General features: G+C 43.1%; 1 protein-coding gene across 6 annotated transcripts in view; it reads right to left on the bottom strand.

Moving 5' to 3' along the window:
• The window catches only part of Gpm6b (glycoprotein M6B), a 152,077-nt gene that overhangs the window by 6,161 nt on the left and 124,983 nt on the right, over positions 1 to 20,933 (bottom strand). For all 6 annotated transcript variants that reach the window (XM_031371116.1, XM_031371106.1, XM_031371087.1 and 3 more), the window contains 4 exons: positions 10,663 to 10,849; positions 7,739 to 7,895; positions 3,357 to 3,528; positions 328 to 401 (listed from right to left, as the gene is read on the bottom strand). In XM_031371116.1, the coding sequence (XP_031226976.1) occupies positions 328 to 401; positions 3,357 to 3,528; positions 7,739 to 7,895; positions 10,663 to 10,849 (590 nt within the window). The remainder of the gene's footprint in view (positions 1 to 327; positions 402 to 3,356; positions 3,529 to 7,738; positions 7,896 to 10,662; positions 10,850 to 20,933) is intronic.

Here is a 20,933-nt window from a genome sequence, read left to right as displayed (position 1 = left end):
AGGAATAGACTTTGATTTACCTGTGAGGCATGTTCTTTGTGGAAACATTCCCAAAAGTCATGCCTCAGATTTTTAGGTTTGGGAACACAAACTATTGCAGAGAGGAAGAGCCCATTGCCTTAAGGATGATTCCTAAATGGGCTAGACCATCTGAAATGGATATCGTTATTGTAGGTGAGAAATGAAGAGTGATGGTTACACACTGTTCAACAGTTTATATGGAAGCCCTTTCTTTCAGAGCACTTTGGCCATCATCTAGAGGCCTGTCTCTCAGCTTAGGTTGTAAGTTGCCAAGAGTGTGAGTCTTCAGCTCTGGGGCATGTTTACCTCATTCGTGTTGCAGATGTTCTCTAGGGCCGAGCCACAGATTTTGCCTGGGAAAGCATTCCACGGAATGATACCTGAAAAGTGAACCCCAACAGAATATGAGTGAAAGCTGTAGTGCCCAGTAGCTTGGCTTCAGGTTAGGTTGTGTTTTGTGGTGCTGGTGCTGGTGGTCACTCCCACCCCATTACTAGGGCCTTTGCACATGCTAAATACATATTTAGCCATTTTGCTACAATCACAGCCTGCCATGTGTTCTGAGCAGACCTTTCCATTCTAGATTCCAATTACAATTGTTGGCTATGTTCCTTTTCAATCAAGGTACCCAGTGTCTGCAGTTCAGACAAGGCAAGACAAAGAATAAGCAAGAGCAGAGTCACTCTAGTCCATGTGAGATTTCAACAGTTGGGCATTTTTTTTTTCTCTCCTGTAGACCGTATGTTGTTCAGTGAACTTTGGTATTTGTACCAAATTTTAAAATTTTTAAATTTAAAATTTAAATTTTAAATTTTTATTTAAATTTTTTTAAAATAAGGTTTCACTATATAGCCCTAGATGGCCAGGATCTAGCTATGTAGACCAGTCTGGTCTTGAAGAGATCTGCCTGCCTTTGTACCTCCTGAATGCTGGGATTCAGCATGTGCATTGTAGTGCCTGGCCCATATTTTCAAGGCTAGTTGTTGTTATTGTTGTTTCTGTTGTTGTTGTTCTCCTGCAATGAGTTTATTAAACTTGCAGGGGAAGCCCCTCATGAAGCATGCTAGTGGTGCTTAGGCCACACAACTCTGGGGCCTGTGTCTATGTCCTAGCCAGAGAAGCACAGCTTGCACATTTTTTCCTAGCCAGAACTCTTATGTTCTCTCTACAGTGACAATTGTCTACTGGGCTGCTGGTCTTTTCCCTCTTTAATGCATGGGGATGTACTTAAATATTAAGAATAGCTCAATTTATGCTTCTCCCAGGAGAGGAGGGAAGGATGGGAAGGAAGGAGGGAGGAAGGGAAGAAGGGAATTTTTAAAATTTTTTTTATTAGGTATTTTCTTTATTTACATGTCATATAATTTCTCCTTTCACAGTTTCCCCTCGCCCCCAAAAACCCCAAAAAACAACAATAAGAACAAACCCCTGTTCCCTCCCCCCACCCCCTGCTTACCACCCTACCCTCTCCCACTTACTGGCATTCCCCTACAATGGAGCATAAAAACTTCACAGGGCCAAGGGCCTCTCCTCCTGTTGATGACTGACTTGGCCATTCTCTGCTATACACATGCTGCCAGAGCCATCAGTCCCACCATGTGTACTCTTTGGTTGGTAGTTTAGTCCCTGGGAGCTCTGAGGGTACTAGTTAGTTCATATTGTTGTTCATCCTAAGGGGCTGCAAACCCCTTCAGCTCCTTGGGTCCTTTCTCTAACTCTTTCATTGGGGACCCTGTACTCAAGTTCAATGGATGGCTGTGAGCCTCTACTTCTGTATTAGTTGGGTACTGTCAGAGCCTCTCAGGAGACTGCTATATCAGGCTGCCTTGTTCTTCCTTCAGTCTCTGCTCCATAGTTAGTTTCTGCAACTCCTTCCATGGGTATTTTGTTCCCTCTTTTAAGAAGGAATGAAGTGTCCACATTTTGGTCTTCCTTAGAAGAAGGGAATTTTAAGTCTGTATTTTCTCCTATCTCTAAAGTCAACTCAAACAAGTAATCTCAAAAAATAACTAGCTGGGCAGAGACAGAATTTAAAAAAAAAAAAAACAAAAAAACAATATTACCATGGCAACAAGAGTTATTTGTAAAGAACCCAGAGATTATTTGCATATATTCTTTTATAGAAACTTTTTGTTTTGAGGCCCGGTCTGACTCTGTGGCCCAGGCAGGCAGGGCAGTGGCAGTTTTACTGCCTCAGCTTCTTGACTCCTATGACTGTAGACATGTGCCACCACACCCAGCTTTCCAAGTACTTTAAAACCTAACCCAGGGCCCTTTCAATGTGTTTTAAGGCCAAGTCTTTGTGAAAAGAGATCTACTGTGGGCAGTTTTAGGGTGGTTTTATACCATGCTATAAGATCACACATTGAAGATAAGCCACATAAGAAAATCTATGTAGAAATGAAAGAGCCATCTTTGCTCAGGAGAACTCTGGAAGGGCCCATTCCATCTTCATTTCTAGAGGAAAGCTCTCTTGTCTGTTTTCTGGCAAGAACACTTTTCCTACTATCCTAGTTGGAGCAGTAATTACACTCCCTCTTTATGATGTATGTGGCCTTCTCTTAGCAAGGAAGTCAATTCCTATCCAAACTAATCATCTGGAGGCCCTAGTGGTTCCTTTTATGACTGGGTACAGGAACTGTGTTTTGAGGATGACGTTTGTGAGAAGAAAATGACTGAGCCATTTTCTGACCTTGGGGACTGCTCTCCCCAGAGTCCTTCGTGATGACTTTTGAAATCCATCTGCAGTTTATGTTGAGTTTTTCAGTACAGATAAGTTGAAGCAATTGGCCATTTTGAAAAGACTCCCTTCAAAGGGGCAGGCATGCAAATGTATTAAGTGAAAAAGTCCCCGAGGAACTGAGAAGAGCACAGGATCTCAGCACTCAAGAGGCTGAAGTGGGGCTAGGGGGTCAAGGCCAGCCAGCCAGCCTAGACCACATGGTGAGATAAAAATACAAATGAGGAAGAGAAAGAGGCCAGAAAGAAAAAAACTGAAAACAAATAAATATATAAATTCTTACGGTGGCTATCTAGAGGTCTTTTTAAAATTGAACTGCATTATAAAGTAGTTTTGCATTATAAAAGACTTATTTTTTTTAACTATATGCCTAATTTGAAAAACATCTTAATAAATCTTGAATAACATCCTCTAGCAAGTACAAAGGTCAGGAGATGCTCACCTCCAGAAAATAGAGAAGAGCGTGAACTATTCACAAAGAAGGTAGGAAATGTGTTGTGATGACCATAGAGAGGTCTATGTATGTGTTAATCACAACCCAGACCCAGGCAGAAGACAATAACGAAGTAATCAAGACAAGACTGAAAGGAGGTACCATATTGCCGGACATCCACACAGATCTGCTCCACACCCGAGGTTCCGTTGCTTTGTGGGGACTTGATGACTTCACAGGTTGACCAGATGTTGTAGAACATAAACACTGGCACTGCGGAAAAGCCGAACACACCCAGCCAGGCCACTCCCAGCACATAGGTGAGGAACACGAACTAGGCAGACAATGATAGGAGGGAAAAAAAGCTCAGTGAAATAGGCAGGTTGATCTCAGAGGGACAGCTGCACTACTCTGCCCTGTATGGACCTATGGGATGCAGGATGCATTCCAGGGACCTGGCCTACCTATGCATGTGAGGAAGAAACACCTGCTCAGAGGCTTTCTCGTGTCTTTGTATGTACCGGTGCACATGTGTATGTGTGTGTGAATTGTGGAGACCAGAAGATAATGTGACTGATTCTGAGATGCTTTCTACTTTGTTGCTGTTGTTATTGATACAGTATGTCTCCGTGTCCTGAAACAGACCAAGTAGGCTAGACTAGCTGGCCACTGAACCCCAAGGCTCTACTTTTCTCTCCCTCTGCAGTAATGGAATTCTAAGCTGGGCCACTATGCCAGTCTGTCTTTTCCATGTTGAGGTCTGAGGATCAAACTCAAGACCTCTCCTGCCCTTGCTGTTTCTCTTTTAGCCCAAGAGGTGAACTCCCAACTACTCCCAACTAATTAGTCACAGGGCCTGAATGATGATTAGTTTTTGCTATCGTTATTTATTTTGTTTTGTGTTTTGTACTGGGGATCGAATCTAGGGCCTTCTGCATGCTAGGCAAATGTTCTGTCACTGAGCTAAACACCCAGTTCACCTTTTATGTTTTTATTTGGAAAAATTGTTTTACTAAGTTGCTTAAACTTTTGATTTTCCTACCTCAACCTTTCATAAAGCTTGGGACCACAGGCCCACATACTTGAGCCAGCCTATGAAATATTCTTTCTAAACATTAGTTCTGAAAACTCCCAGCTAAAACCCCTACTAAATATGGGATAGGCCCAGGATGTCTCTACAGGTCATTGAATCATAACATCATGTTGATTTCTCAGGACTTCCCTTTGTTTTACCTTCCATGTGGGGATGGAAAAATAGCAACTGCCATAGGAAGCCTTCTCTCAAAAGGAACTCTGCCAGTTTCCTCATCCTGGGAACTTACTGGAAGCATTAAATGCTTGAACCTTGACCAAAACTTTCAGTCACGAGCACAAGGACTCTGTCAAGATTCTCATTCCCTTCTTATATATCTTTGCCACATAACATTATGCTGTAGGAAATGTCCAGAGGAAGGCTGACCTGGACATTGGGTTTGTATTGCTGCCCCTTACTGGTCACCTTGGGAAACTGCAGATACCAGGTTACTGTCCTATTCTTTCAAGGACCATCACAATCCCTGAAGCATTTGCATTGCTGAAATTATTCAAAAGAACACACTTCAAGAGTCCCCACCTGTTCTCCCTCCCCAAGGCTTCCATGATGGCTGTTCCAGAATAGGTTTGCTCATTCTTTCCCTATCCACGGAATACTGATGCCCTTAATGGGCATTCTAATAATACTGCAGGGACTTAAGAAGGGGCTAGTGATTCTTGGCCTTGGTGAGCCTTTTCTTCTTATGGAGAGTCTGGGTCTCAGAGGTCAGGCCAGGGCTGGGTAGAAAGCACCCTCTGAAGGCTGATCCTCACAACACTATGACTCTGATGTTCAGAGCCTTCCTCAGTAGGCTCTTCCCGCACCCCAAGCAAGTAGGTTATTTAGTTCCCACAAAGGCCTGAGAAAAGCAAGGTCTCCCTGAACAAAGCGCAGTTCTCATCTTCCCCTACACTGGCATGCTGCTGTGGTACTATCAACCCTGAGCTTTTTTTTTTTTTTCTTCTACCTTGTCAATGAAAACTTTAAAAACCAAAGTGGGGGCCGGCCAGTGAGATGGCACTTGCTACCAAGCCTGATGATGACCTATTCAATCCCTAGAATGCACAAAGTAGATGAACAGACTTGACTCCTGCAACTTGTCCTCTGACATCCATCCATATATCATGACATGCATGCTATGTGATATGCTATTATGGTCTTCACCCCACTAAATACATATAATAAATTTTTAAAGTCAAAGTAGGGGCTGGAGACATGGTTCAGTTGGTAAAGTGCTACAAGCAGATGGGCCTGGGAGTTCAATCCCTAGTAGCCACATAAAAAGCAGAGTACTGGTACATACCTGTAGTCTAAGTGCCGAGGAGGCAGAGACAGGTACATCCCTGGAACTCTCTACCTACCCAGTGTGGTCTAATCAGCAAGTCTCGGGTCCCAGACCTGCCAGGAGAAACTGGTGCTGTGGAGTGACAGGGATATGGTACCTAACAGGAATGGTGGCCACAGTGGGTATTTTCTTTTAGTAAGATTGTTTATGGCATTGTCCTTATGCTGAGGGAAGTGTGAGGCCTAGCCAGTCCCAGTGGGAGGGCAGTGGGACAAGAGACAGCAGGGGCCTGAGGCCCAGCCACTCAACTGTGGTACCACTTGGACAGATCTAGGTGAGTGGAAGTCAGGGCAAGGTTATAGGTTCCCCAGTGATCTTCAGGTACCATGTACCATAGCCTTCAGGATGTGGGTTCCTATGGTGGCAAGGAGGCCACTGATGGAAGGAATGACATGTACACTAGACCTGATCCATGAAATGAGCTGGATCCTTTGCAGGAATTTGTCTCCAGGTAGTTTGTGAACATACCTCAGGATTCTTCCACAAACTTTGGTGGAAACTTGCTCACAGTTACTACCCCTCAGCAGGCAACTCCCAGCGTAGAACATCTCAGGAACTCAATCCCCAAGAGTCCATATGACACTGGTTAACTTTGCATGGCCCTCCAAGGCTGGATCAAGCCCCTGTGGTTCAAGTTGAATCCGCCCGAATTCTCCACACCCTAATAGGACACAGCTCCTCAGGACAGCACTGGAGCGGACTTGTCACTCACTGCCTCCTCTCACTGTCCCACTCACCGTCATCACCTCAGCCCCTCCTCAACTCTACTGTCTGGGCCCAGGTCACATCTCCATTCTGCCTCACTTGAGTCTTAAGATGGCCTCTTACAACCCCACTTCCCCATATTCATCCTCCATACTACTAGGTGACTGGCCAAACCTTATGATTACTGAGTTGCTCTGGCCACTGCCCCTTTTGTCTTTGCTTACCAATGGCATTCCTAGCCTTAGATCAAGGCTCACCTTAATTGGGTCCCTACTCCTTCTCTAAGCAGTGTTCTTTCCTGCAACCTCTGTTCTTCCTGTTTAGCCTGTCCACACAACTGGACTTTTCTGGGCCTCCCCTGCTCACACTAGTTCCTCTTTCCTGGTCTCATATGAAGTGAGCTCCTCTGTTTCAGTCTGGCATAAAGCCATTCTTAATTCTGCACACTTCAGTGCCCCATGTCCCTTGGCCTGCTGGGCCTGCTGGCATTTGTGCCCATCACCATCACAACTCTCCCACCCTCAACTTTTCCCCTTTGTCTGTGCAGCCAAGGACACAGAAATCCAGTGTCAGACAGAGCAGCAGCTGGTGCAGTCAAAGGCCTTTCCCGAGATTGTAATACTTCTGCCCAAGGCAAGATCATATCTATCTTGATCATTTTAAAGATTTCAATGACTGTATAAGTATTGTGTATATACAGGTACAATGGGTGCCAAGTCACCATGGACATAAAGAATTCTGTCCCAATCAGCATACCTCTTTCATGAAAACTGTTGTACAGTGGCCACTCCTGGTGCTGGATGCCACACCCATGTCCCCATTTCTGGTATTATCTTTCCCCTCTTCTACAGTGGGGGATCTGTCACTGCTATACACTAGGAAGCCACAGCCCTGGCCTGAGAATGCCTTCCTCCTAGGAGGGCCCATACCATGCCTCACATTTCTTCAGCATTTCTAGTTTTCTCAGACTTCCAAATATTTTTTTCTATACCTGACTGTTCTCTCAATGAATAGTAATCTGTCCAGTTGTCTGTTCAATGTCTTGATAGGGATATATCATGTACAAAGCCTGTACAAGGGCTGTGATGTAGCCTAGCATGCAGAAGGCCCTGGGTTTGATTGCTAATGCTACGTACACATGTATAACATGTCATGGTTTTCCTTTGTGATTAAGCAGTTTTTAACTCTGTCTTTTAAAGATTTATCTTCTGCTATAACAGAACCCAACAAAAGGGAGGCATTTGGTTTAATACTATCAGTCACAAATTTTATCAACAACACAGAGATTTTCAAATTCTTAGGGCCAGGTTGGTAAGAGCAGTGTTTGTGTCAATGGACTCTCCATGAATAGCTCCTAGCTCCACCAAGTAGGAAGAAACAGCCGTGCAATGGCTCGGCTGCACACCTGAGGTTAGTACTCACCATTCCACTGATGCATCGGCCACAGGCAGTTGTTTTAAACTCACCGTGCAGCTCTTTCACTGCACTTGTGGTATAGAAGCCTTCTGCCAGCAGAATGATGCCATACAGGAAGAAAAAAGATGCAATTCCATAGATGACATACTGCATCAGTTGGATCCTGTGAAAAGAAGACAGCTCTGCAAATATGAGAGGCACTATGGAGTATGGGCATGATGTAACCTTACTGTGCCATTTCTCGTGGTCTCAGCATGTTTATAGGACGGCCTAAGGGGATATACCTGTCCATTCCAACAGCCCATAGTAAGTAGGCAGAGATAGACAACCTTCTCAAGCAACAGGCAAGAGTTTCCTTTAATCATGGACAAGGTCCACTTGTGGTGTATTGCTACTTACCCAAGTCTTGTGCAGTTGAGATTTGTAATCTCCATTTTGCATGTAGCCTGGCCACTGAGGAGTTAGGCTACCTATTCAAAGCTACATAGTGCTAGAATAGGCCTTTGAACCTTGGTTCAAAAGACACCATGCCTTTTCCAACATATCAAAATGCTTCCCAGCCAGGATTGCTGGTTTATGCTATTCCGAGAAAACACCTAAGTCAGCCCTCAGGGTATCTTCAAGGAGAAGTTTGTGCAGATCCTTGTTCACAAGTGATGGGACATCAACTTACACGTATGTTATAGAAAGCTTGTTCACAACTAAGTTTGTGCTTTGAAGGCAGATCCTCAGGCTTTGACTGCCCAGCAAAATCATCTAAGTTGTTTTAGAAAAGATACATACTTAGATAACACTTAGATAAATCCAAGAGATATAGTTAACTGGCCTGCAGTAAGACTTGGACATATTTTAAAGTTTCTCGGAAGTTTGAGAGCCATGGATTAAGATCATTAGCTAATTAAGTTAATACACCTTCTATGGTATTTCTTCCCTGAATATTTCTGTTTTCTTTCTTTCTTTCTTTCTTTCTTTCTTTCTTTCTTTTTTCTATTCTTTCTTTCTTTCTTTCTTTCTTTCTTTCTTTCTTCATTTAAGAAAAGACAGAATGTCATGTATTCCAGATTGGCTTTGAGCTTACAAGGCCTATTAGCTAGTTAGAACTTAATGACTGTGGACAGGTCCAGAGCCTAATTACAGTTCAGCTTGGGCTATCTTTAACCCCCTAAATAGCCATATCTTGTCCACCTCTGTGTCAGACATAACATCCTATGACTAACAGATTAAAATAAATCTTAAGAATATATTAATTTAGTAGAACACTAGCGCCCATCAACCAAAAACAAAGAGTGTCATCAGACAGCATCTGAGGCCATCAACAGAGGTTTCTTGCTTTGTTATAACCTGCCTCTCTGATCTTTACATCAATATATTTGAAGAATGTCTTGATTTGTGGCTTTCGTTATTGTTACTATAAAAGCATTAAACTGCCTCCATGTTGGAAATATGGAATTTCAGGTGACCTAAATATGTGTTCTCATCTGACTCCAACACATATTTTTGCATCAACATTGAGATTGACTTTAAACTTCGGGTCCTCTTGCCTCTACCTGCTTGAGTTTTGGGGCTACAGGTATGAGCCAACACATTCAGTTTGTACAGTGCTGTGAGTCCAACCCAGAGCTTCATATATATTAGGAAAGCACACTGCTGATCAGGCTGGCCCAGCCTTCTGCACATACATTTCTTCTGCACATCCATACTAGCTGATTCTCCCACCATAGCCTTCTTATCCCCGCTCATTTCTTTAGATGTCATTTTTGAAAAGATTTTAAAACGTGATTTTCCCCCTCAAGCATGCTCACTGGCACCTGTAGTTCTAAGTACTTGGGAGGCAGAAGCAGGAGAATCACTTTCAAAGTTCAAGGGCAGCCAGGGCAATAGTAAGACCCTCAAGAACCCAGCAAAAAGCCAATGCATCATAATTCCACATTCATTTATACCTTTTCTACTCCAATGATGATGTTTCTTCATAACTACAACCCATCAGCACTGAAGCTTCACAGTGAAACCCAAAATTCCCAAGGAATCAACCAAGGAGAAGCTACTTAAAAGGAAGTACTGATGGCAGTGGGCCTTGCAGTTAGGAGATCAAGCTTGAGAGCTGTTGGGTTTCTGCTGAGAATCATTGCAAAATAGGAAGATAGAGAGCTGGGACTATGTTTCTGGAGCTTCCTCTTTGTTGCACCAGAATGCTCTGGGCTTATTTGTTCTGCCAGAAGAATTAATGTGGGGATACTGTTCCTGTGGACTTAGACTTGAGTGAGTCCTCCATAAAGGATCCATTTTGGGGGGTAATCTAGAGGATCCTTGTTACTTAGGAACAATGAGAACTGTCTAGTGAGATGTTCTGCAGCATCAAGCTGTCACCATGGATGTCTACCACATCCACTAACACTATGTGGAGTATGCACACCTTATCATGCTCAAATGAGATTTCACCATGGGCCTCAAGGACCCACCACCTTCTTAGTATTTTCTTTTTTGTTGTATCATAGACTTCCCCAACCCCCCTCTCCTTTCTTTTTCATGAAACAAAGTTTTACATCCTGGACTGGCCTCAAGCATGTTATGATTTTGAACTTTTAATATTTCTTTTAAAAATTATTCTTTGAGAACTTCCTGTTTGTATATAATTAAATATGACCATGCCTATGAACATTTGATCTTTCTGCTTTTACCTCCCAAGTGCTGAGAGTACAGGCATGCCCAATTTATGTAGTGCTGGGGATAGATCTCAGGATTTTGTAAACAGGAGGCAAGCACTCTACCAACTCTGATACCTCCCCATCCCTCATAGACTTTTTCTATTGGAATATAGCTTTAATCAAAGGATTTGTCTTTCTGCCAGAAAAAGACAAGATAGTCTGTCAAAAAAATATTGTAAGGTAGCTGCATCTTCAACATATTTGTAAAAGGAAGCAGATACTCACACTTCGCTCAGCAAGGCATGGTCACTGGTGTTGGTAGAGAAGTGTTGCTCAAGAATTGCCACGGTGCCTGCAAGAGCCACATGCCCACAGCCACAGAACAAGGCGACTCCAGAGAAACATAGGATGGTGGCCACCAGGGAGGCATAGGGAACTCCTCCCAGACACTTGATGCAGCATTCAAAGCAACCTAAATCAAAGGAGGAAAAGGCAGCCATGATGAGCAGGAATGCCTCAGGCCTTCATGAGCACTACCATTAGCACATCTATTTTTACTGCACCACCCTTCTCAGCTCTATGACTGAATTCCCCAAAACCACAGAGCTATTTTCTAGGGTCTCAGATTCAGTGAGTGAGGACCCTGCCACTTCAAAGGGGAGTGTAGCTGACCTTCCTTAGATTCTCCAAAGGTGGTGAGTGACAGCCATCAACTGTCACTTATGAGATGTAACATAATTTGAGAACTTCCTGACTGACTGTGAGGCAAAGGGGCAGCTGCCCAAACGACAAATAAAGGGAAAGGAGAGGACCTCAGAGCCATTGTAGCTTCATAAAGAAAAGCTACAGTCAGGTTTCCTCCAAACTCAGCCTTAGGAGGTTTCAAATAAGAATTCTCCCTCCCCAACATGGGCAGCAGAAGCAATTCATTCATAGTCCTCCTCCTCCTCCTCCCCAGCTTCCATCTTAACACATGCTACATGCTCAGAGTCAGAACCCAAACCCAGTAGGTGATATTTAAGTAGTTGAAGGGAAAAGAAACAAGGCGAGGGGAAAGGGGACAAAATGAGACTCCATGGAGTGAAATGAAGGGGACAGAGCCAGACTTCATACTTGCTCTTGAGAAGATGAGACATTATCTACTTGTTAAAAATATTTATTTTTATTTTATGTGTGTGAGTGTTTTGCCTGCATGTACGCACATCTGTGTACCACATGCATGCCTCATGCCGGAGGAGGTGGTGAGCCTCCTTGAGGGTGCTGGGAATTGAACCCAGAGCAGAAGAAGTGCTCTGAACCACTGAGACAACTCTCCATCTCCTTTATCTACATTTTTTTTTTAAAAGAAAACTTTTCCTTGAAATGTCCATAAAGGTCTGCCTGACCTCCACAGCCAAGTGACATTTCCAGCTTAGAGACATTTATTTTCCACTTATCACAGTGCTGGCCTTGGGGATAATGCCTTTAGCTCCCCTGACCTCCCAGCCATGCTTATAGCATCCAGACCCTTCAGTAAACGGCCTGCCAGGGAAAATTCAACTTTAAATGCATTAACATGTTTAAAGGCAATCAAAGGCAATTCATTAGCTCAGGGTAAACACACTAAGCCAGCTAGAAGTCTTTCTCTCTAATGGTCTTCATAGGGGCCAGGGACTGGAAGCCTAGCAGAACAAAGCAGTGATGAACTTTCCTCGGATGAGCATCCCATGTAAAGGCAACGTTCATTTTAGTCTACTGCAGAAAGTGACTGGATTCTCTGCTTCTCGAAATTGCTCTTTAGCTCATTGGAAAATACCAGGGTTTCCCAAGGAGCTTGTGGATCCTTCTTTTTCCAAAAGGTGACCAGCTGTATTTGGGAAGGTCTACCTCATTGAAACAGATGTGCAAATCCTCGTAAAATAGACCTGGTGCACAATATGGTTCCAAGTTCATTAGCAAGTTACTCCCTTAAAGAGCTTTGGACACTTGAGATTTGTGAGTGTGGATACTGGAGCCCAGCTTTATCTTGCCACATGGCTTTCTGAGGACTGAGTAAAAAGAATGAAACTAAAATTCACATTCTCTCCAGGTGCCCATCCTAAGAGAAAACAACATCCTTGGTCTTGATCTGTCCCATCAGATAAAGATTTGTGTGTGTGTGTGTGTGTGTGTGTGTGTGTGTGTGTGTGTGTATCATTTGTGACCTCCTTTCCCCTGATTCTCAGTGTCTGTGATAATACAAAGAGCAAGATGGATGCTTATTGGTGCATCTGATCTTTATTGAACAGTGGTGTGGCTCCAGAACTGTGCTATCTGGTCAAGTAATCACTAGCACATGTGGCTATTGAAATTTAAATCATTTAAGATGAAGTAGAAAGAACAGTTCACTTCCTCAATACCACTGTCCACATACCCTGGGTAAGCACAGGAGCTAGTGGCTGCCATGATGGATGTTTTCCGTAAACAATGTTTCATTTTCACAAAACTCAGACTTACCATTTATTTGCTTGTCGGTAATATGAACTGGGTTCTAACTGAACCCAATGAAATCACCTTGGATACCATTCATGAGGTACTTTTGAAGGCCTACTGGGTGAATGTCAATCACTGTGCTTAGCACCAGGGACATACATCTGAAACAAGATACTTTCACCTTCAAGATCAGTCTGATGCTGCATCAAAGACTAGACTTCACTCAGGCACATCCACCCTCGTAACACTGCAACACAACACTGTCATTTACAAAGCTCACACTCAAGAACAGCACAACTGAATCATTGCAAACTATATCATAAACTAAATGTAAAACAAAACAAAACAAAATATGTGTTTAGAAACTTTATTATTTTGTGTTGAACCACATTCATAGCTATCCAGTGGTGCATGTGGCCTGCAGACTATGGGTTAGGAATACCTAGTATCATGATGAAGATCAGGATCCAGACCATCAGAGGACCAGTGGAGGAAATCAAAGAATAAGGAGAGTGGGCGTGGCAGAAGGGAATGTAATTCATGCTAGAGATAGACAGGAAGGCTCTGTGCAGAAAGGCATAGCAAGCAATGCCTCACTGATGTGATGACCATGGTATATAAAGTGCTCCTTCATTTCAGGATATTTTGGGTGCATATGTATTTTTAACAATCCATATCTTGTCATCTGGAGTTAGGGTTAAGTGTTACAGTATAGCACATTCATTCATCCCCTGACAATGGAACACATCCTCCCAAATCCACAGTGGCTGCTTTGAAAGGCTCCTTTATCCAGAGGGTTAGAGTATTCTGCTTCTTTTCAAAGGAACTATCACAGCTGCTCCCAGGCTCAAAGACACAAGTGGGGTTAAAAGAACAATGCTGTACAGTTCCAAATTCAACACTGATCAAGGCTAATGTTTCTCTCCAATTTCTTGCTCTTACAGACACCGTATACTGTATGCTGTGGATCTAGTCTGGTAACAGTGGGGCAAACCAGGGATTCAGGAACTTGGGGAAATCACAATCACATCAGTGAATACTAGTCTCGACCAACATACATTTTCAGCAGATGGCTTCATTTGTGGCTGGGAAGCATGACTCCTCTAGAACTGAAACCACACAGTGGTTATCTTAGTTTTGGCTAGTATGGAGGAGGAGCAAAGATCAAATTTCACTTGTGCATGTGAGTGCACACACACATACAGCTCTTACAAACCCTACAACAATATGACTAGAAGCTTGTGATATATAATATAGAAAAAAACTGAGTAGGAAACACTACTAGCAGGTGGACCTAGAGCTTATTGTGGCTTTGTTAGCCAGTTATCTAAAGAGCTAAAATTCTGTGTGCTGACTAATCAGATACCTACAAATGGACTGTTCATATCTGTGTCACTGTAGATAGCCCCAACACTCATATAAGCTCTACTTTGAGATCAACTGCCCTGATACAAGTTCCTTACTAGTCCAGTTCCAACTGCTTTCTTCTATGACGAGTCACATTCCAGTAGAATGAAATCTGTGCAAAACAGTTCTTACTTTTGGCTAGTATGGAGGAGGAGCAAAGACCAAAGTTAACTTCCTGTCTGAAACAGACAAACAAAACTGGAAAGATTGCATGAAACAATATACACGTAAAGATAATACTGGTTATGAAGAACTATCTTTGGCTAATGATAAAATTACTAAATTATAGTGCAAAAGCAGTCATGACAGCACAGGTCTTCGTGAAAGCAAGGCTCGGACCTTACTCAAGCTAAAGATGCCATTTCCCTTAACCATTATTACACATGTTGGGGTCTTTTGGAAGGCAGTATTATTTATTGGAGCTGCTGTGAGGCAGGATTATGGGCCAAAGCAAGCATGGCCACATATCCTGGGATTTGAACTCAGGACCTTTGGGAGAGCAGTCAGTGCTCTTAACCACTGAGCCATCTCTCCAGCCCTATGGCCACATATCCTACTCCTTTCACAGAGTAGCCTGTGTGTACTAAGTGCCTTTCATGTCCTGTGCTAGGTACTGGGGACCCAAGGATAAGCTAAGATATGTATGATCTGTTGACGTTTGCAGTTTATGGAGGGTGAAGGGAGGCATTAAACTATTTTAAATTCAAAAGTGTGAAGAAAATGAACAGTGGGGGGGGGCAACTCAGGTTTCAGGAGGTGACTGGGGAAGTTCATCTCAAGCTTAAATCCAAGACTGAAAGAGTTAGGCAAAGGGAGTAAAGGGGAGGGGATGCGGAAAGAATGACCCAGGCAGTGATAATAACATGACTGGAAACCCTGTGGTGGAAGAGAACAGGGTGCATTCAAAGACTACCTAAAGCGTGAAAGAAGTCAGGGACAGTTCAACATGGCGTGGTGAAGCAGGAAGTTCTATAGGTGTTCAATCATGCCATGTAGGGTTTATCTGGTCACATTACAAATTCGGAATATGTTACAGATTCCTGCTGGCTGTGGTGGTGCACACCTTTGATTGTGGCACTTGGAAGGCAGAGGCAGGTGGATCTCTTTGAGTTCAAGGTCAGCTTGTCTTCGAAGTGAGTTCTAGCCAGAGATTATGTGCTGAGATGTTGTCTCAGCCCCGCCCGCCCCCCCCCCCAGCAAGAAAAAGATTCTACTGACTGATTGACTGATGAGAATTTCCCTGATTGTAGAGAGAGAGAATGTTGCAGGTCCTGAGCCAAATAATCTTGCTCTATCTTTAGCCCTCTTAACATAAAGACAACCATTGCCCACCTGCGTGTTTGACAGTGCACCCATCTTTATGAATTACTAGGTAGATCCTTTTGGGATATATAACTAGACTCTAGCCTTTATCAGCCTCAAGGTCTAAGAATGACATCAGATAGCTTCTCAAGTCTGCAGCATGGGTTTCTTTGCTTTCTGCAATCTGTGCATCTGATGTTCTCACTTATGTATTTTGAAAACACTTAGGTTTATGCCTTTCTTTCTTCTGTCACTCTAAGAAACATAATGAAAACTATTACTATGTTGGAACATGGTGTTTAGGGGTCTGGATTTGTGTTCCTGGGACATGGTCACTCATATTGGGCTCGAGAATGGACTATGGTTTGAAGAAACAACTGTTTGTTTGTGTCAACAAGTGCATCCTCAGAATCATGCAACATGCCATTAGACATTTTAAAGCAGGGGAACAGATAGGGCTGATGAGAGGAAACACATGGGCTTTTAGCTCAGCAAAGCTAAACATGAAGCCAATGGCATCTACTGGATGGCAACAAAGACTTCTAGGGGTCAAGAAGAGATATGAGCTGGACCTGGAGGTGGACATCTCTAATTACAGCAGTCAGGAGGCTGAAGTAGGAGGAGTATGAGTTCAAAGCTAGGCCAGGCTGCACCCAGCTTCCATTTGATCTTAACCAAAAAGTCAAGAAAGGATATAAGATCAGAGGAGAGATGAAGAAAACAGGTGTTACTTGGAAGTGGCTTGCACTGGGTAGTTATGGGAGGAACCAGCTGAAGCTTTGCGAAGTAGGGAGTTTGTGAGCTACACGGCTGTGTGTGTAGACTCTTGGGCATAGTCTCTACCAGTCAGCGGAGTATGTACCTGCACTGTAGCAAGTGCTGTCTTTCTAGAGTGGTATGCACAGGTTGGAGAAGCCAGTCTAGCTAGCAGTCCCATCTTCCCAGGCTCAGGTATGGCATCCTGAGTCCATGTGCAATGCCTGCTTTCATAAGGTGCTTGGCATTTTTACCTCCTAAAAATGGAGGTCCTCTAGGATTTAGCTACAAAAATTCTAGCTATTTGCAAACCAAATGGCTAGTTTCGGGGCTATGAGGAAGAAAAATAATGTAAGAACCAAAATGTTCTAAATTGTTCTGCTGTCTTGAAAGGCTGCAACTATAGTGCTTTTTCAGAGACAAGGAAGCACCGATAACCTCAACATTTTTTCACAACTATGATACCATTTGCCCCAATATGGGCAGGGGCTGAGAAAACAGATATGGGGCCACTGAAGAAAGTTGATTTATATGTACCCCTCATCCCCCACAAGGTGCTAGGAGTATATGTACTGGCAAAGGAAGTGAGTCTCACATTCAGGCTAGCTCTAGTGTAGGGAGTCCCAGGCAAGTGATGTTTTTTAAAGTATGGGGTAGTGCTTCATACCAACAGAACATCAGGTTGCTAAAAGCCAATACTTAAGGAAAGAGTAATGCTTTGCTTCAATGCACTTGCAAACTTAAAGACTTGAGTTTTCCCAAGCTTCAAGCCAGCAATCATAATATTGGTTACCACAAACCAGGGGAACAAAAAAATGTACTTTCCCCCCAGTTTTCTTCCCCTGCTCTACCATTCTCATTACTGTGATCTTAAATCAAAATGGAAAAAAAAATAATGCCAGGGTTTCAAACATATTTTTACTAGTAATTCTCACTCTCTCACCAAACTCCCAAACCTCTTTTGAGCTAGTATCTTAAGCCTTCATTTAGCTGGGCTCTGTGTAAAGATAGTTTTAGGTTTGACTCACACAAAAGTTCCAGTGTGTATGAGTCTAAGACAGTTTAAATATAAACCACATAGTAAGGAGAAAAAAGTACACATCAATGCCTATAACTGTCAATGGCCATTTTGTCCCCAGCATCCCTAGAACCTTTTGTGCAGAACAACAGAATAAAACACCTTTTGTCCTCAGGCTTGGGGATGGCCGTTGCCATGGCTGTGAGTTCATAATGGCCAAGTGATTTGCCCAAGTCATCCATGATCTTGGCTGCAGATTGAATGCTGGCTTAGGAGGGCCAGTGGGAACAAGGGCTCAGATTCTTCCCCAGGGAATGAATGTTACACGAATGCATACACTCTACTCCCCTCTACCCATGGCATGCCTTATTCCTTTACCAAGCTACAAAATTAAAAAGGAAAGGGGTTTTTGCAATGATCAGACTACTATCTACAGGGAAATGGGAGCCCCTAGAATCCTACTTAAGAGAAGCCAAAGTAAATGGCAGTATGCAGAAGCTCCCGGAGATGCTAAGTAGCATTCTCAAGAAGAAATGATTGTACCCCATGGTGACCTCTGGCAAAGTTGATTGATATTTTTGGTTGTCGCAGCTGGGGTAAGCAATGCTACTGGCATCTAGTGGGTACAGGCCAGGGATGTTATAAATATCCTATAGTGTGTGTGACAACAAAGTCTTACTAGGCCCCAAATGTCAATATAGTCCAAGAGGAGAATTTCTGAGATGCATAAACAAAAACTCCCATGTTGTTTAGACTAGTGGTTCTGAAGCAGGTGCCTGCGGTAAGGAGCCACTGGGCAATGTCTGGAGACAGTTTAGGGTCAATAATGCTTGGAAGATGGTGTTTCGATTTGTGCTGAGGAACCCTGCTCTGAGGTTACAGTGTTCAACCTTGGTCTTAGAATTTGGCTTTGTCACAAGGTTAGCTTTTTTTAAAAAAAGGATTATGTCTGTGTGTGTCTCTGTGTGGATATGTGTATGTGAGAATAGGAGTCCTTGGAGACTAGAGGCATCTGATTCCCAGAGCTGGAGTTATAGGTACTTGTAGGCTGCTTGATATGTGTGCTTAGGAACTGGACTAGGATCCTTTGAAAGATCAGCATATATTCTTAATTGTAGAGCCATCTCTTCAGGCTCCCAACCCTAAATTTTTAAAAAAGAAATGCTTAAGATAATAGCTACTTAAAAAACATGCTACAACAGAAGGTCTCTATCACAATAGAAATATCTGAAATTCTGATATCAAAGCTCCACTGACCTGGATCAATTAGATTGAAAATTTCAGTTGATAAGTGGTAGTATTAAGAAACTAGAGAGTTTGTTGTTTAAGCCTGTAAGCTTTCCTGGTGAATTCAATGGAGGCTCAAGTTGGAAAACCACAGATACAGAATACAGGTCAACATACTGGTCCTTGGGGGCAAATCTGGCTTGCTCTCCATATAACTATGAGCAAAGAGTGTTGTTTTTAACAAATTCAATGCTAGCTTGGGCTAGTCCTTTACTCTGTGTTCATACCATCCTTAAGTGAGCCCAATCCCATCTAAATGGGGCTGGTGGAGGGAGGCTTGAAGAATACATAGTGACATATGGAAAGCATATGAAATTCAAACTTCTGTGTCTGTAAATAAAGCTTTATTAGCACATGGCCACCCACATTCATTTCCATATCATCTAGGGCTATAGTCAAGTTCCTAAGGCAGAGCTGAGTAGTTGGCTACTCAGAAAATTACATCAGACCCTTTACAGGAAAAGCCTTCAGAGCTCTACTGGAGAAGAACAATGGTTCACATACTTTACCATGTAGAACTCTGTCTAGGGGCTGGAGAGCTCAGTCAGGAAAGTACTTGCTGCTCACCCATGACAACTAGAGCTCGATCCTCAGAACCCATGTAAAATTGTGAGGTGAGGTTTTGTAATTTCAGTGTTATGGAGGTAGAGATAGATCCCGGGGGCTTGCTGGCCAGCCAGTATGGCCTATCAGGAGAGCTCCAGGTTGAAGGAAAACCCCTTTTTCTTTTTTCTTTTTTTTTTTTTAAAGATTTATTTATTTATTATATGTAAGTACATTGTAGCTGTCTTCAGACACTCCAGAAGAGGGTGTCAGATTTGTTATGGGTGGTTGTGAGCCACCATGTGGTTGCTGGGATTTGAACTCAGGACCTTCAGAAGAGCAGTCAGTGCTCTTAACCACTGAGCCATCTCTCCAGCCCCCGGAAAACCCCTTTTTCAAATGACAAGATACATGGTACTTGAGGAACAACAGCTGAGATTATCCACTGGCCTCTACAAGTATGTATGTTTTTGTGTGTGTGTGTGTGTGTGTGTGCTTGGGTGTGTGTGGGTGTGTGTGGGTGTGGGTGTGTGTGACACCCCTCAGTCTGTTTATGTTCATGGAGGAGACCAAGTTGCTGCTTTTCTTACTAACTCCCAGAAGATTCTAGGGTGCAAGTCTGGGAGGTAGAATGGAGGATTTTTGAAAGGAGATTGGTTTAGCCCCAGGAGACTGCAAGGCCCCTTTAGGAGGCCTGTGAGGTTCAAACTGTCGCTCTAACAACACTAAGGCGTTATTTACTTTTGCCACTGTACTGACATTTGCACAGTAAAAGTGCTGATGCCATAGCACAAAACAGACAGTGGCTCTAAAGTGCAGTGAGCACATTCTTTAGCACTAAGCATTGCAGCGAAGAGAGAAAACTGCAGAGCTGGTTTCATGTCAAAATATCCTCAGTACAAAGGAGACATCCATCCATCTGCAATGCCACATATATTAATATTGCAGGGCTTTTCTTAAATCACAAACCTGAGACTGTGCCTTTGAATATTCCGTGTCACAAGAGCGGGGGAAGTGCAGAACACTTGGACTGCACATCAACAGATGACCATAACCTTCAGGAAAGTTCTGCTTCAGTTGTGTGATAAGCCCACCTAGCACCTTTTCTCATGGAACGCTACCTTTTTTTTTTCTTCTAGAAAGCAGCTCTGACAGGCTATAGTTACTCAGACATAGCCATTTAGAAGAGATATTCTCAGTCATGACCTCAGTGAACAGCTTGTCATTTCAAAGAAAACAACTGCTGGTATTTGTTGCCAGTGAACTTGGGAAACTTGTACCTGCCGCAGTGAGACTGACAGCTTTCCCAGATCTCATGACTTCTTGATGAAGTCTTACTAGTGATATAAAGACATGGGACTTTACGTGGCTTAATAAAATATGTCAGGATTGGGAATTCAGACAGAGGTCCCCATCCACTGCTAGTGTTTTCCAAATAATCAGTGTGTAGCTTTACAGAATCATTTCTGCATATAAGAGCCAATCAACATTCAGGTTACAGCAATGCGTTTTAATAGCTCAGAGTACCAAAGGATCATCAATTGGTTTCAGATTTCACATAGCCAACAGTTTTTAAGAGACCACTACTTGGGGCAGCTTAGTTGGTAAAGTACTTGCTGCTAAACTTGATGACCTGAGTTCATCCCTGGGACCCACATGGTGGAATGAGAGAAACAGATCCTGGGAGTTGTCCTCTGACCATCCCCCCAAAGTATAATAGAATATCTTTTCATAAATGAAACTACTACTTGCTGAATCTTGCCATTAGCAGAAAAGAGTTCCTTTATTTATT

This window comes from Mastomys coucha, chromosome X (assembly GCF_008632895.1).
Source record: "Mastomys coucha isolate ucsf_1 chromosome X, UCSF_Mcou_1, whole genome shotgun sequence".
In the NCBI taxonomy this organism is placed as follows: domain Eukaryota; kingdom Metazoa; phylum Chordata; class Mammalia; order Rodentia; family Muridae; genus Mastomys; species Mastomys coucha.
Note: the sequence above shows the minus strand (reverse complement) of the source record. Positions and strands in the feature narration are given on the sequence as shown.